Here is a 14,336-nt window from a genome sequence, read left to right on the forward strand (position 1 = left end):
GACACAGCGTTTGCCATATTCCCCAGAAAATCACAAAGGGACCAAGACTATGATAACATGCAGCCATGTTTATTGTTCGTCCTGGACGTCCTGACAAACAAACAGCGATAAGTGACGACAGTGATGTACTTTGGACAAGAGCAAAGCTAAAAAACATAATCCAAACTTAATTAATAATGGGTTGATGGAGTCAGCAGCATTGTCTGGTCTCCTTTGTGTTACGACTTAATATTTGTTGGTTCATTTGTTTAAACCCATGAGATAACAATTCATCACATATTTGAAGATAACTGTACGGTTTACTATATTAGAACTTAAAAGATCCAACAAGGTTTTGATTTGAATATGTTAATGTACACTGTTGGGTAAATAATGTTAAATTACGCTCCTGCTGTGTTAATTTAAAGCAAACCGGAGCTTTTTACACATTAGAGCTACAGCAAAGACAATATAGCAATTAGTGTCGCACAAAAGAAGTTGTGTTGCGTTGTTGTTCAATCAAGACTGCATATCTCTCTCTAGAAAGTGTTGACAAAATCTTCAAATATTTTTGGAAAGCTGAGATGTTGGACACTATGGCTCAGAGTGCAGCTGTTCAGGATGTAAACCGGCTTAATGAAAGACATATCACTGTTTTACTCACTGAATGAGCAGCTAACAGTCAAGGCCTTCGCAAAGCACAGATAAGTCCCCAAATCCAGTGAAGCATATGTTGATCACACACATACACAAAGAAAAGATCAAATACTAATTAGGATGATACTTAAATCTAAAAGACACTTCACTGTAATGAAAATGGGAATGCCTGTGGTTCCATTGGTGTTAACAACATACCATGGCGACATCTGCAACTACTTCTACTCTGTAAATCCCAACTTGCTTGCTCACTCTACTTAAAGTCTATTGGGAACACCTCGCATGCAAAACTTTAAAAGGTCAGTCCAGTCCATGAACATCACATTTTTGCATATTCCTGATAAAAATGAAGTGTATCTCATGACCCAAATCAGACTGAAGATGTGTCTTTCGAGCACATATTTCCATATAGATTTTTATCAGCGTAGAAAATATTAGTAGTAGTACGCAAACAGACTGAAAATTGTGGCAGTTGTATGTTAAGACTGCATTTATGTAAACCGAGCACACAATATTCACTTACAATAAACATTTTAAGGTTAGTCCTCTGTTAAAACATGTGCTAAATGTACAATGCATGTAGGGTAACTTATCCTGATTTCAAAAATCATAACTTGTTGACTTTACATGAAAATTATTCCAATCTCACATTAGGAATGTGTGTTTGTGTCAAGGAAACAAACCATGTCTGTGTCATTTTGACAGTTCTGATTATTTATGTTGGCTAAGCACTTAAATATTGCTTTACGGATTAGTTGGAATTCACAGTGGAGAGCTGTACTGGCTCCTTCCTTGGAAAGTGTGACTCTGAAACTCCCACAGTGACAATGGAGAACAGTAAGATGGAAACATGGTGAAACAGAGCAGTAAACACCGGAGAAGCAACGGTTTTGCAGGTGATCCAGACAAGCCAAATGAGTCAGTGAACCTCAGTATGGTTTGGTTTTGTCCTTGAAACAATCATGATAATTATGGGCCAACTGCTTGACCTTGTCTCCAAGATCACATTATCATTAATGTGGACAAATCTGAAAACATGTCTGTTGTCTTTGATGCACAACAACTTAATGGAACCCAGATTTTCCAAAGTGATTTTTTATGCTTTCACAGATACTTTAGTACATCCATGTAGCATTACCTGAAACACTAGGTATGGCAAGCCCACATGCTGACTCTCTTCTCTGCAGATCTAAAGATTCAAGTAGTATTTGTTCACACTTTCACCCGAAACGCTCTTCTTTTTGCTGCAGTTGCTTGCTATCATGAGCGGCAATTACCTCCAAGGCTAAATAAGCAAAAAAAAAAAAAAAAGAGTGCCGTGGATAAAAAGCCAACTCAATCAAAGAGAAAGATGTTTTTCGTGTTATTTTATTGGAGGCATAAGTCCAGGGTAGAAACACCACAGCAACAACAACAATGTCAAACAATGTACATTTCTGCTTTAACTCATGTAAACTGTGCAGCACAAAACCAACAGGGCTCCCTCAGCTCCAGCAATGCGAGCTGCTAAACTCACATCTGCTGTAGTTTTCCCTCCATGTGACGCCAAGATCATTAGCTGTTAGAGCAGTTGGAAAATGAATGGGGTGATGGATGAGCTGTTGTTCTGCTGCTATGCAGGTGCTATTTTTTGGGGGATATTGCGAATCCAATAAGTGCTAACGCTTCCAACGAGACCAGGCCACCAAGTTCACCAGCTGGGGCCTGAACCATAAACGCTTGTGAGACTGCTTTGTGTGATCGTGGCATGTTGTGTGAGTGTGTACATCACAGAGACAGCGAGAGACGAGATTGAAACTTGACCCCACTGTCACCTGCCTCCCAGCAGCAGGGGAAAAAAACGGATGGGCTGAGTCAGAATGTGCGGTTTGCTGCTGAAGCTGCTGTTGTGTCCTTCCACGCATCCGCCCTGCGTACAATGTGAGCTTAACCTGCACACGACATCAGCACTTCCCACCCCGCTGTCCACATGCATGTTCCTGACGTACTGGGACAAAACACAGACCCAACAAAACCGACCCAAAAACGCGAGTAACGCTGCCATCACAAACACAACCGTGCACATGTGCTGTCATACAGTGTGCTACGGATGCACCCTTCTGGAGGGCTTTGCAGCAAACTGGCAATTTTCCATTGCGTCCTCGCTCACGTGTCCTGTCACTCAAACCTGTCACCATGGAGATGAGCTCGGTCTGCCTGTGTCTCATGCTTTAGTGCAAACACTGCAACACACAGCAGCAGAGGGGCGAGCAGGCGGCCGACACTGTGGCAACTCACGCACAATCAGAGGCACATCTTGTCCACTTGAGCAATAAAAGCACAAAATCAGACTCCCTGAGTGTAAACCCCTTTTTTTCCCTCCCTGTAGCCGTTAATGTGTGGGATGCAGTGGAGCTGTCACTAAATGCACCTCAAGGTGAGGCAGAGCATGAGAAGTGAGGAGACCTGAGGAGAAAAAGTTGGTAGGAAGGTGCAACTGTCAGTTCAGGTGAGTGTATTAAAAGGGGATTGAATGAGATCTGAGCACTGATAGGCCATGCAGAGTGGGTCACAGGTGAGAGGTCATAGGGGGTATGGAGAATATCACATAAATCAATAGAAATGTTAGCTATTCTTTCATAATGAAAGCAATATTTAAGCAGCAGGGATTTTCCTAATTGAGTTAATTTTTACTGACAAGTCATTCTGGCAGCTTATTCTTGCATGCATGAAAGAAAAAAAGGAAGAAAATTGCTTCTGTTATGTGAAAGTAACAGTAAAACAGTATGTTACAATAGAATAACTTGATAAACTTCCAGCACGTTTTGGTGAATTCAAGGTCAGCAATTTTTTTTTTTTACTTACTGTGAATTCTGGGGCTCCCTCTGTGGTCACTGGCTGGGAGGTCCGCGAACTGCACCCGGTGTCCCGACATGTTCCGATATCCACCTTCCTCAGGTTACCGACACACGACACAAATCGCTCCTCTCCGGGCTGTTCCCAAAGTATCCGGTAACTTCCGAGCCGCAGGGGGAAAGAGGGGGGCAGGTTGGACGCGGTGGTGTCCGTGCGTTAATGTGCCGGTTGGGGAAATCTCCAGACTCCACACCGGAGGAGGAAGAAGAGGAGGAGGAGCAGGACTCTGTGCGCGCTGACTGTGTGCCAGTACTGCGGTGGAGCAGCGGTCCACTCTCACCTGCACCTCCAGCTCCGTGATCCACGACTTTACGCTCCACGCCAGCAACACTGGAGCGCGCAAGAGTCTCTGTCCCTCCTCCCGCATTTCCAAAAAAAAAAAAAAAAAAAAGATAAAACTTTTTTCCCCTTTAAATGTCTGCAGCGTTACATCATCACAGTAAAGCTTTCAGGGAAAAAAAAGATTCAGCATAACCCCCGTCATAATGAAGTTGATGCAGGACGCTGCAGCTGCAAATATACAGATGTTACGTGAACGCATCCTATTGTTTCAACTCCTACATGGAGCAAAGTTTGAGACTAATAAGTCATTCTTAATCATTTTAAACTATCAAAAACACAACTCTTATCTCATAATACTTAAAATATCCTAAACATTTTTACTTTTGACTGCTTAATTCGCTGCAGTTCGTGAGATAAAAATCCCACTTTACAGGTAATTTAGTTCAGAAAAAGTAATTCCTTTAGGCCAGTAACTTTGGCTGAGCATATGGGGGCCTGCAATGCCACCTAATGGAAGGAAAGTGCAACATTTACGAGCAGGCTGGCAGTCAATAGAAGCACTAAAAAAGGGAAATACTAGGAACAATATTTTGCAGTCTGGTGCAAACTACAGTTTCAGAAATGAAGCTGAATCACTTCTATGGGCAGAAAGCTGTGTCAGAAGAGACTGAATTTGAATAGTATATTTTTGGAATGTATTAAATTGAAGCTGTATTCCAATTTTCAACGAGGATCAAATACAGTTTTAGAGCAACAGGATTCAATTTCAAACTATTACATTTAGTATCAAGTTTATTGGAATACAGTTTGCATTCATTCAATACAAATTCAAAAGTAAAGAATTCAAATTCAGTTTCTGCCACAAATTGTCTCATAAAAGTTTTGTCCATTCAGATTCTCTGTGACAAAATCTTTAAAAAGAAGCTAGTAGTAGCTTGGACTACTACTCTCAGACAAACAATGGTTCTTAAATGGTTCTTCAGACGTCATTCTGGTTCATGAAAGCACCACTGTTCTGTGTGTATTACGTGTGGTACTTCAAAATACTAAAGGCTCTTCGTTTTTTATTGGAGGTATTTATATTGGCTGTTCACAGCATAATATTACAGCTTTAATTGATGATTATTTTCATTGTTAATTAATCATGAAGTGTATAAAACCTCAGACGTTCAGCTTTCTTTATCACTGTGAGAGTTCTATGTTGTCTTATTCTTAACCTTTTACATATTATTCTATTCTACTTCTCTCGAGTACAGCAGTTGTTAAGCACATTTATATATCTGGCATCCTGTGATATATTGTTCTGTCCGACCAACAGTCCAGAACCCAGTAAATTATATGTATTATGATTTTTAAAAAAAGTCCAACAAACACTGCAAATTCTTATTTTTTAAGCATTTAATTTTTTTAAGCATTTTAATTTAAAAAAATGATAAAAAGAAAAACCGATACTTAGTCCTATTGTGAAAATAAAACCACAAAGAACTTCCTTGAAAAATTATTCCTTATAGAACCTTTTTTCTTTTTGCTAAAGTTCTTTAGAGAACCCATTACAGTGCCTAAAGAAACCATTTCATGATGGTTCTTTGGGGGGTTCCTAAAAGAACCTCTTGCTAAAAGCTTGTAGAACTGGTTCCTCTAAGGCAATCGCTGCAAAAAAACATTTTTGGCCATCATTATTTCTCTGAGTGTTGGCGTACTGCTGTTGACTCTTTATACATTTTTTAAAAATATAATTCTCTTTGATTCTTGTTTATCTCAGGAAAGTGAATTTGCTTCCCCTAAACTTTTTTTTGTCCTTTGGCTATGAATTTTTGACCAACGATGTCTGAATAATTCCTAACCAAAACAACTTTATGAATTTTTAATCTGGGGTCTAGTCATATACTGTCAAGGCCCAATTCCAAGCATAACAGCTTTTAAATAGATTTTGCAAATGCTCCTTATTGATTTGAATCCCCATTAGTCACTATAAAAGGCAGTAACTTTTGTTCCTGGTATCCACAGAAATAAACATCAAAGCAGCACATTATAGCACATTATAAGACAAAAATTCAATGTGATAAAATCCACACATAGAAGAAAAAAGAGAAAGGTACAAGAAAAAAGTACTAAGAATCACATCAACTATGACAAGAAGTTGCCACACTTTCTCTGTAGTGTTAATGGGACATAAATCCAAATAAATACAGAAGGTGATGTTCTGGTTTGTGCTAACATGTGTCTAAAAACTGCCTCATTTCTTCATTGCGGTACATGAGAGAGAAAATCATTACATATTTCAATCTCTTTGTATGTCACAATGTGTTGTTTTGTACAATTTTTTTCAGATGTAAAGTGAAAAACATTCTTTTGATACATGCCTAGTGATAAAGTCGTGGCCCAGAACATTTGGGATCTAAGATAAAGTAACACTTTCTATAAAACAGAGCGGAGTAATAACTGTTCTGTTCCTCGCCAGTGGCCAAATAAGCTCTGATGATGTTCTGTTACGGTTCAGAGCGAGTCGTGCCGCTCTAATCTGGACTGATTGTAGTGAAGTCTTTGTTCGAAGCACATGACCACAGTACGGGACAGTGATCCAAATGAATAAGAAGTAGTGTTTGAAATATTTTAGGAATGCATTGTTGCAGTGAGAGTTTTGGCACATCTCACAACCGCCAGACTTTTAACCAAGTTAGGACACTTGGACCACTTTAACCTGCCGTCTAATATGACTCCAGGAGCTTTGATTTCCTTCCCTTGTTTAGTAGGCACTCCCTTTGCAGACAAGTTTAACTGCATCTTGTTTTTAAGCGTACAGTTCAACCCAAATACCTTTTGTTTTTTTTAATGATTACAAACAAACTGGCAAAACAAACATCAACTCTTTCTCTATCAAAAAACTACCACAGTAAAATACATATTGTTTTCTATTGAGACAATGATTAATTCACAACCCGATTCATGACATAAAAGGTTAATTCACAAGAGCGCTCTTTGTAATTTACCATCACCAGTAAATTTAGGATAATTATCTGTCATTTCTGGTAATGCTGTTATGCAATCTCACATTTTTCTGAAGCCAGGGAACACCAAAGTACAAGAAGGAACATATTGTAGCCTCAGTTTTACAGCATGAAGAAAAAAGAGAAACTGTACTCTGTGTAATATAGTATGGAGGAAATCAAGCAGAATAAATCCACAATTTACAGCGACAATGCACTTTTAGGCACAACTTTACCGCCGCCTTTCAACTCACTTTAGCCTTAACACAGCTACAATCCCCTGTGCTCTGAGACTGCAGTCACTTAATACACCGAGTTGTGCAGCCTGACCTGAATGAGAAGCTGCAGGGTCAGCGCATGTGATAAACTCCAAACATCGCTTTTCACTTAGAGACACCGGCGAGTGGAGGACGAGAGCTGGACGTCCACGATGCAATTTAACAAATGGAGTCCACTACAGTCCTGCACAAAAGATGACATAGATGATATTATCACTGACACTGGATAAGAAGTTTGTAGAAGTTTAGAAAACTGACAAATAATCAGGTAATGAGGATGTGAATTAAATATGAAGACACTGCAAGTCAGTTTTTATCAGTACTTTATTTTGAAATATTTTGTTAAATCTCTAAAAAAAAAAAAAAAAAAAAGAAGAGGAATAATTGATGATAAATTGTTCTCAAAGACAAATCAAACTATTCTGGTAGGATTATGCAAAAGAAGAAAAACTATACAGATAAGAAACAATGTAGCCAGAAGGGGGGAAATGCAACCCAGGTTTCTCTGTATTTGAAAATATTATATGTGGCAATTGCCAGAGTACAGGCATAATAGAAAAATAACTGCCAAGAAAAGGCAAATAAATACTGTACACTCCAAAAGCACTTTTATAGCCATATCTGAACAGCCTCAAAGTATTTCACTCATATCAACATGACCCAAACTATCGAGAAGAACAGGCTCGCACACTTTCAAACACTTTCAGAGACAACTAGCGCTAGTTTGGAAATGCTGGCAGATACAAAAACCAGTCAGTATGTGCACTGCACTTCTTTTCACTCTGGATATATATCTTATAAAAAATAATTTAAGAAACAGAAACGACAGCTCTGCATTCTTCTTTAACTGTACAGCCATGACATCTCAGTATGCTCGATGGCATTCACACACAACCGTTTTGTTCAATGTACATTTTGGATAATGAGGCTGCCATCGACTTTGCCAGTTCCTCGTCTCGTTTTCTTTGCATGTGTGAGTTTCTGCACCAGTCCTCATACTCCGGGTTGGGGAGACACCGGTCCAAGAGGACGTCGTAGTGACCGTTGCTGAGCCAACTCAGCCAGATTGCCGTTTTGGACGCGTCCTCCTCCCCGAGGTAGTGCACCATGGTGGAGACGGTGGGGCTCTCCAAGCTGCCGCCTGTCGTGAGGTGGATGTTGACGTTCAGCATCTGGCTCATGGCGAGCAGCTCGGGGTAGCCGGCCCAGGCTCCATCCTGAGCCGCGTTGATCAGGAACTCCCCTACGTCCCCCTCGATGATGGGGTTGAACTCGTCCAGGTGGTCGGCGATGTGGTGCACCGTCTGCTCCCTCAGCTCCCCATGTCTGGCCTGGTCCCCGTAGGTGGCTTTGCACACAGCTCTGTACAGACAGTTTCCATCTGGAATGACGTGGTACCTGTATTTGTGCCTCTCCTGGAGGTACTTGTTCTGCTTCTCCACCTCGGCCAGGTAGCGGGCCACTTTATCGTTGAGATCCCCTTTCTCTTGGCTTGAGGGAGACTCCTGCAGAACACTGAGCTCAAAAGCCCGTTTTTCATCTGACGCTGGAGCAGCTTTGCCACCATTTATTTCACTGAAATCTTCCCTTTTGAGCTCTTCAGCTGCCCTGAGGAGATCTGGGTCCTCCTCATGCAACGAGGCCCATGCGTTGGTTCTGAAGTTGGCATCAGTGAGCGAATCTGCATCACCTGAGTCTCCCACCATCCTCTGGTATCTGTCTATTCTGGGTGAAACAGTGATGCTGTTGAAAACGTGCTCAGGCAAAAGCTCCTCAGTCCCATTCCTCAGATGATCAATAAAGTCCACTATCACATCAGAGTTAGCTTCCCCATTCTGCGGATGAGGAGAGGGCGGTTTGGACTTGGACTCCCTCATGATGTGGACAGGAACAGACCTCTCCACCCCATCAGGTCTGCGGATTAATATCTCAGCGGTGGAGGTGAAGTAAACTGGCCTCAGGGATGGAGCCTCGTAACAAGAAAAGGCAGGCATGTTTGCGGAAGCCTCTGTCGCTGGATCGCCGTGTAGCTCCGGAGTTGAGTCTGCTGGAGTGAATCTGGGCCCGTCGGCCTCACAGGAACTTTGTGTTGATCCGTTCAAGCGCTCGGACGCGGTCGACAAAGTTATGGTAACTTTGCGAGACGACCTCGGGTAGTGTGTCAGCGCACTGTTGTACAGCTGCATTTTGAAAGAGTCCTTTATACTGATGGCCGCAGCCGCGCTGTTACGGAAAGATGACAACAACGGCTAAAAATACGCTCCATGTCATCGACAACAGTAAAGTTGTAGGCGCCGTTTCCATGGACCGGAGTCCTGTCAGCACCGACACACCGACACCAGCCTCCGTCCACTTTAGCTTCCTTGCGTCATTTGCAGTCGGGGTGCCTCCCTAATTTTAGACTTCAAACTGTAACCGGACCCAGCCGCTAAAACTGCGTCAAGTCCGACAAAACTCAGCAGAAAGGCAATCCGTTTAAGTCATTTAAAAATAAAATGCAGTGTTTATAAAAATGATCTATCCTCTTTGGGAGTTTTCTTATTTGTCTAAGAAAAAAAATGTAGTCACTTTTTTTTTGCAATATTGTACACTGATCAACAGAAAAAAGTGTATAAATAAGTTTCTACAAAGTCATCTAAATTCATTTCCCCCCCTACACTATAAAGTAAAAAGTAACATTTGTTCCAATTTTTTGTTAAAAAAAAAAAAAAAAAAATTGTTATCTTCCAGACATTAATTAGAAAAATCACAGGGGAAAAGGTTTTCCTTTATATGTTAACTGCAAAAAAAACCAAAAACAAATAAAAGGTAAGGTAATTATAAGACCATAAAACTATGCTGTTTACTGTATTTACATCATTTTAAAAATATCAGTTTTGATGATTTTTGCAGGGATTGTTAAAAAAATGTATATTAAGAATTCAAAAAATGGTAACTGATGTTTAACAGATTTTCCCTGTTTTGTTCAACAGCATTTAATAACTAGCAAAAACACAGAATAAAGTATTCATTTACATGTTAACCATATAAAAACAGATCAAACCTGTCAATAATGTCTACATCACGAATTTTCTAAAAATGGTATTTTCCTTGATAATTTTTTTTTACTGTATTTAAATCAGCAATGTTATTTGTGGTTATTTGTAATACAAACAATATGTATAATAAGAATTTACTGATGTCAAGTAATTGTTAAATCTTTATTTAACAGATTTTCCATGTTTTACATTTAGTAACTACAAAACTCACAGAATAAAGCATTCATTTACATGTTAACTGTAATAAACCAGGTCAAACCTGTCAGTAATATCAATAGAAAAAAAATATAGTTTTAGAAATTGTAACTCGTACTTTTACAGTGCATAACCATAAAACTGCACTACTTTAATTGTATTTAAATCCACAAAAATATTATTTTACATATTTGCTGTTATTAGTAAGAAATACTGAGTATATTAATGATTTAAAATGGTAAAAAAAAAAATTTCTGATATATTTCACTAATTTTCTCATTCAATCTGCACATGTCAAGAAAAACAATGATTTGATCTTTCACAACGTGTGACTGTAAAGCTACACTGTTATGCTGTATTCAAATCACCAATTATTTTACAGATGTTTGCCATTATGTTCACAATTTCACGGTTTTTGAATGTTACAGTATTCCACCATTTACCCATTTTTCTGGCACCCTTGCTGCCTACTTTACATTGTATTTTGATCATTTTTAATTTCTTATTATTACTTTTTATAGTGAACATTATAAAATGCAGTGCAATAAAAAAAAGCCAGATGGATAAACGTTAAAGACAGTATGATTGTCTTAAGTTACAAAGTATGAGCAACATTAACAGTATAAACAGCGCATGGTGTATCAATATCAAAGATGTTTAAGTAGTATAATCTGGGCCCGTCGGCCTACTGGTATATACAGTATGGAGTCTATACAGCACAGTACAGTGTTAACAGAACAAACAACATGCTGTTTTAATTGTCAATATGTGAATAATTTACCTGGTGAGCATTACTCCACATAAACATTGTATGACCTAATTAAAATCAGTTATCCAACCTGGCTCAGTGTGTAATCCTGGCTCTCGGTCACAACTAAAGTTTCATAAGCTTAGATAAGATGATAAATAAGCTGTGATCTTTGGACATGATGCAACCAAGCGGTTACTTTTGGTTTGCATTCAACTCTACACCAATAAAGTGGTCATAAAGCAACTGAGCACAAAGCTCCATTTCAGTATGATTAAATGTCTTCCCCAGCAAAGCATTAAAACATTATAAATTATTCTGCTGTCATTAATGAATTGTGTTTTTGCCAGGTGAATAATTCTACTGTCTGTTTTATTTTTATAAAAGGAAAACCTCTCACTAGTTGTATAGATGTTGCTGATTGCAGGCAGCTTGACGCAGCGTCTCACTGTCAGTCCTGAGTGAAGCAGTGAATCAGTGTGTTGAAAAATGTGAAGGATTTGATGCGTCACAGTCCAGTTTGTTGAGTGATAACAAGTGAAACAGCAGCGCGTACTGGCAGTGAAATGATCTAGTCTGTTCTTTAGGTCAATGCTTCGCTATTTTTTCCAAATAGGTTTGTGTAACTCAGGTTATTTCCAACACTTAAACACTTAAGAACAGTCATCAAACAAGTCTAAGTAGATATTATTACTATCTAGGTCTGAACAGTTAAAACTGTAATTTTACAGAACTTTCTCTTTTAATTTTACAGATTTTTTTTCCAGATCTTTGAAATCCAAGAAAACATTCATTACAAAAATGAAAAGAAATTACATATGGATGTAAAATAACATTAACAAACTAAACCTGAAATTTTGGACACACAAAATAACATTAACAACCTAAACCTGAAATTTTGGACACACAAAGACTGTTAAAAGGCATTCACATATTTACCATAATTTTTACAAATATTTTCCTTTTTATTTAATCAGTGAGGCTCTTAAATTCAAGTTTTTCTCGCGAGTAAATATCCTCCATTAAATACTGAAAACCTAAATAAATATTCATGATCTCAGGTAAAATTAAAGCTAGAAAATGTAGTCTAATTATGGGAAATTACCATATTTCCATGAATTATGAGTTATTTTCCATTGATTTACACCATTTTTTTCATACCCAAGCTTTGGAAATTTTACTCGTTGTTTGTTTGTTTATTACTCTGTACATCATTGAATTGGTCACCTGAATTCACTCTCCTTTAGAGGCGGTATCACACTGTAAAATGGGCCTCGGAATGTATTGTTTACATCTGAAAATAGGCAAAATGGCTACTTAACACAATTACAGATACCGTTTTGAATTAAATGGTGAAATAAATTAATTTCCATCTGTATGTCAGGACAACAGTTTAATAATAAAACAAACTAGCACTACAAACACTATAATTAATATGAAGAACTATTGTTAAAAGTTTTTTTCTAACTTAAACTGACTTTTTGATCTGAGTGAGACTGACTGACTGGCAGTAGCAGGTTTGGGCAGGACAAACATGCTCACATCTCTATTTTTAACGCTTTGTCTGTTTGAACTTGTCTGCTGCCAAACAGTCACACTACTTGTGTTTGCTATGAACACTGGCACCTAATATAGATATTACCTCAGTAGAGTCAATCACAACTGCAGCTGTAGTCCAGATATATCGCACAATTATTTTTTCTAACCTAATTTTGTGGTGGATAGCTCATTGCTGTTATACATATTTGTCACTTTGTAAACAAGCATGTTTACTCAATTTAACTTCAGGTACTTAGAATATTTTAATTTTTTTTTGCACAGAAAACATATAAACAGGAGATAAAATATGTTTTGGTATAAATCAAACTACTCTACAGTTTATACAGTTGAAACAATTAGTTGACTAATGAATTAGTCAATTGATAGAAGGTTATTGTGGCAAGTATTTTTTGTTAAAATACAAAACATTTGTTATGTAAAAACATTTCACTGAACCAGCTACATAAATGTGAAAATTTGTACTTTTTTAGTTTAATTGTTTTGATCATTTGTAATGTATTTTTAACAACGTTCAGGTTTCAACTGTTGATTAAACAAAACAGGCCAAATGAAGACAAAGATGAGACCACTTTTTTTTTTTTTTTTTTTACTATATTTAGAATTTTTAAAAACCAAACACTCAAATTAGTTACTGGAGAAAATAATTAATTACTTCATCTATACAAAATAGCTTCAAATGTGCTCTACCTCAACCTACTGCAACAGTAAAACCCTGCTTTTATATAAAGTGATAATATTTTAAAGATATATCATGGTATCCCAGTCATAGGGGACATATTTCTGGATTCAGTTTTTTTAGGCATTCGTTGATGTTTCTAATCAGATATTTTCTAATTTACTAAAATATTCTATGTTTTTCTGATGAAAACATTCAGTAGTTAATCAGAAAGTAGATAGAATATTGTTATTTCCTCTTCTTTTTAAAACCAAGCCCTACTTTTTTAAAACTTTGGCTTCTTTGTGTTTATCACTACAACAACCAGCAGAGGGAACTCGAGCCGTGTCGTGCTGCGTTCAGGTGCACAGTACCACATGTGCGCACACGGAGGCGACATTTAGCTACACGTAGAGGAGAGAGCGAACGCCTCGTCTGGAACAAATGCATGCAAAGAGACGATGCTACAGCAGCTGTCGCAAGGTTGTGCACCGCATACAAATGAAGGCATTGATCGCTTCCTTCAGCCGTTGTCTTTAGTAGCTGGAGCACTAACCTCCAGCTGGTGCAACGTTGGATCAATAACCCTGCTGCTGCTGCGTTCATACTGTATTTTAGGACATTCCCTCATTCCTGAGCACTTTGGGTAATATTTCAGATTGAAATGACACCAGTGGGGGAAAAAAACACGATTCAGCTTCTGCAGGGAAACGAGAAAAAAAAAAACAAGGGAGGAGGAGGGGGATTTACATTAGTAAATTACGCATGGTTGGCTCGTCTGATCAGCAAAATAACATAGATCTCTTAGATTATAACTGTAGATGTGCATTTATCTTTAAACACAAACAACAGAAGGAGTGTTACAGGCAGTGTAGCGCAGATAATTTTTTTTTGCAATACAAAAGGAGATGAAAACCGCAGATTGCGATAAGGTGAAACCATACGCATCCTGAAACAGCCTGTGGCAATAATGTGATTTTTCATTGTGTACGTGTAGGTGTTACCACGAGGTCCGCAGTGCTGATCAGCAGCCTGCTGTTGTTGTTGTTGTTGTCATCATTC

General features: G+C 38.4%; 2 protein-coding genes across 2 annotated transcripts in view; both read right to left on the bottom strand.

Annotated features, from left to right (window-relative positions):
* si:ch211-285f17.1 (sickle tail protein) overlaps nt 1–3,824 on the bottom strand; it is a 115,760-nt gene extending 111,936 nt beyond the window's left edge. Inside the window, exon 1 of the mRNA XM_035956389.2 lies at nt 3,481–3,824. Within this exon, the coding sequence (XP_035812282.2) occupies nt 3,481–3,550 (70 nt within the window). The 5' untranslated portion in view covers nt 3,551–3,824. The remainder of the gene's footprint in view (nt 1–3,480) is intronic.
* A 3,560-nt stretch (nt 3,825–7,384) lies between these two features.
* LOC111580547 (OTU domain-containing protein 1) lies at nt 7,385–9,496 on the bottom strand. The gene has a single exon (XM_023288345.3). The coding sequence runs from the start codon at nt 9,262–9,264 to the stop codon at nt 7,963–7,965; it is 1,302 nt and encodes a 433-aa protein (XP_023144113.2). The 5' UTR covers nt 9,265–9,496; the 3' UTR covers nt 7,385–7,962.
* Between the last annotated feature and the right edge of the window lie 4,840 nt (nt 9,497–14,336).

This window comes from Amphiprion ocellaris, chromosome 22 (assembly GCF_022539595.1).
Source record: "Amphiprion ocellaris isolate individual 3 ecotype Okinawa chromosome 22, ASM2253959v1, whole genome shotgun sequence".
Lineage (NCBI taxonomy): Eukaryota > Metazoa > Chordata > Actinopteri > Pomacentridae > Amphiprion > Amphiprion ocellaris.

Bases quoted from the DNA above. Each gene is read 5' to 3' on its own strand.
- LOC111580547 (XM_023288345.3), bottom strand. From the start codon at position 9,264: ATGCAGCTGTACAACAGTGCGCTGACACACTACCCGAGGTCGTCTCGC.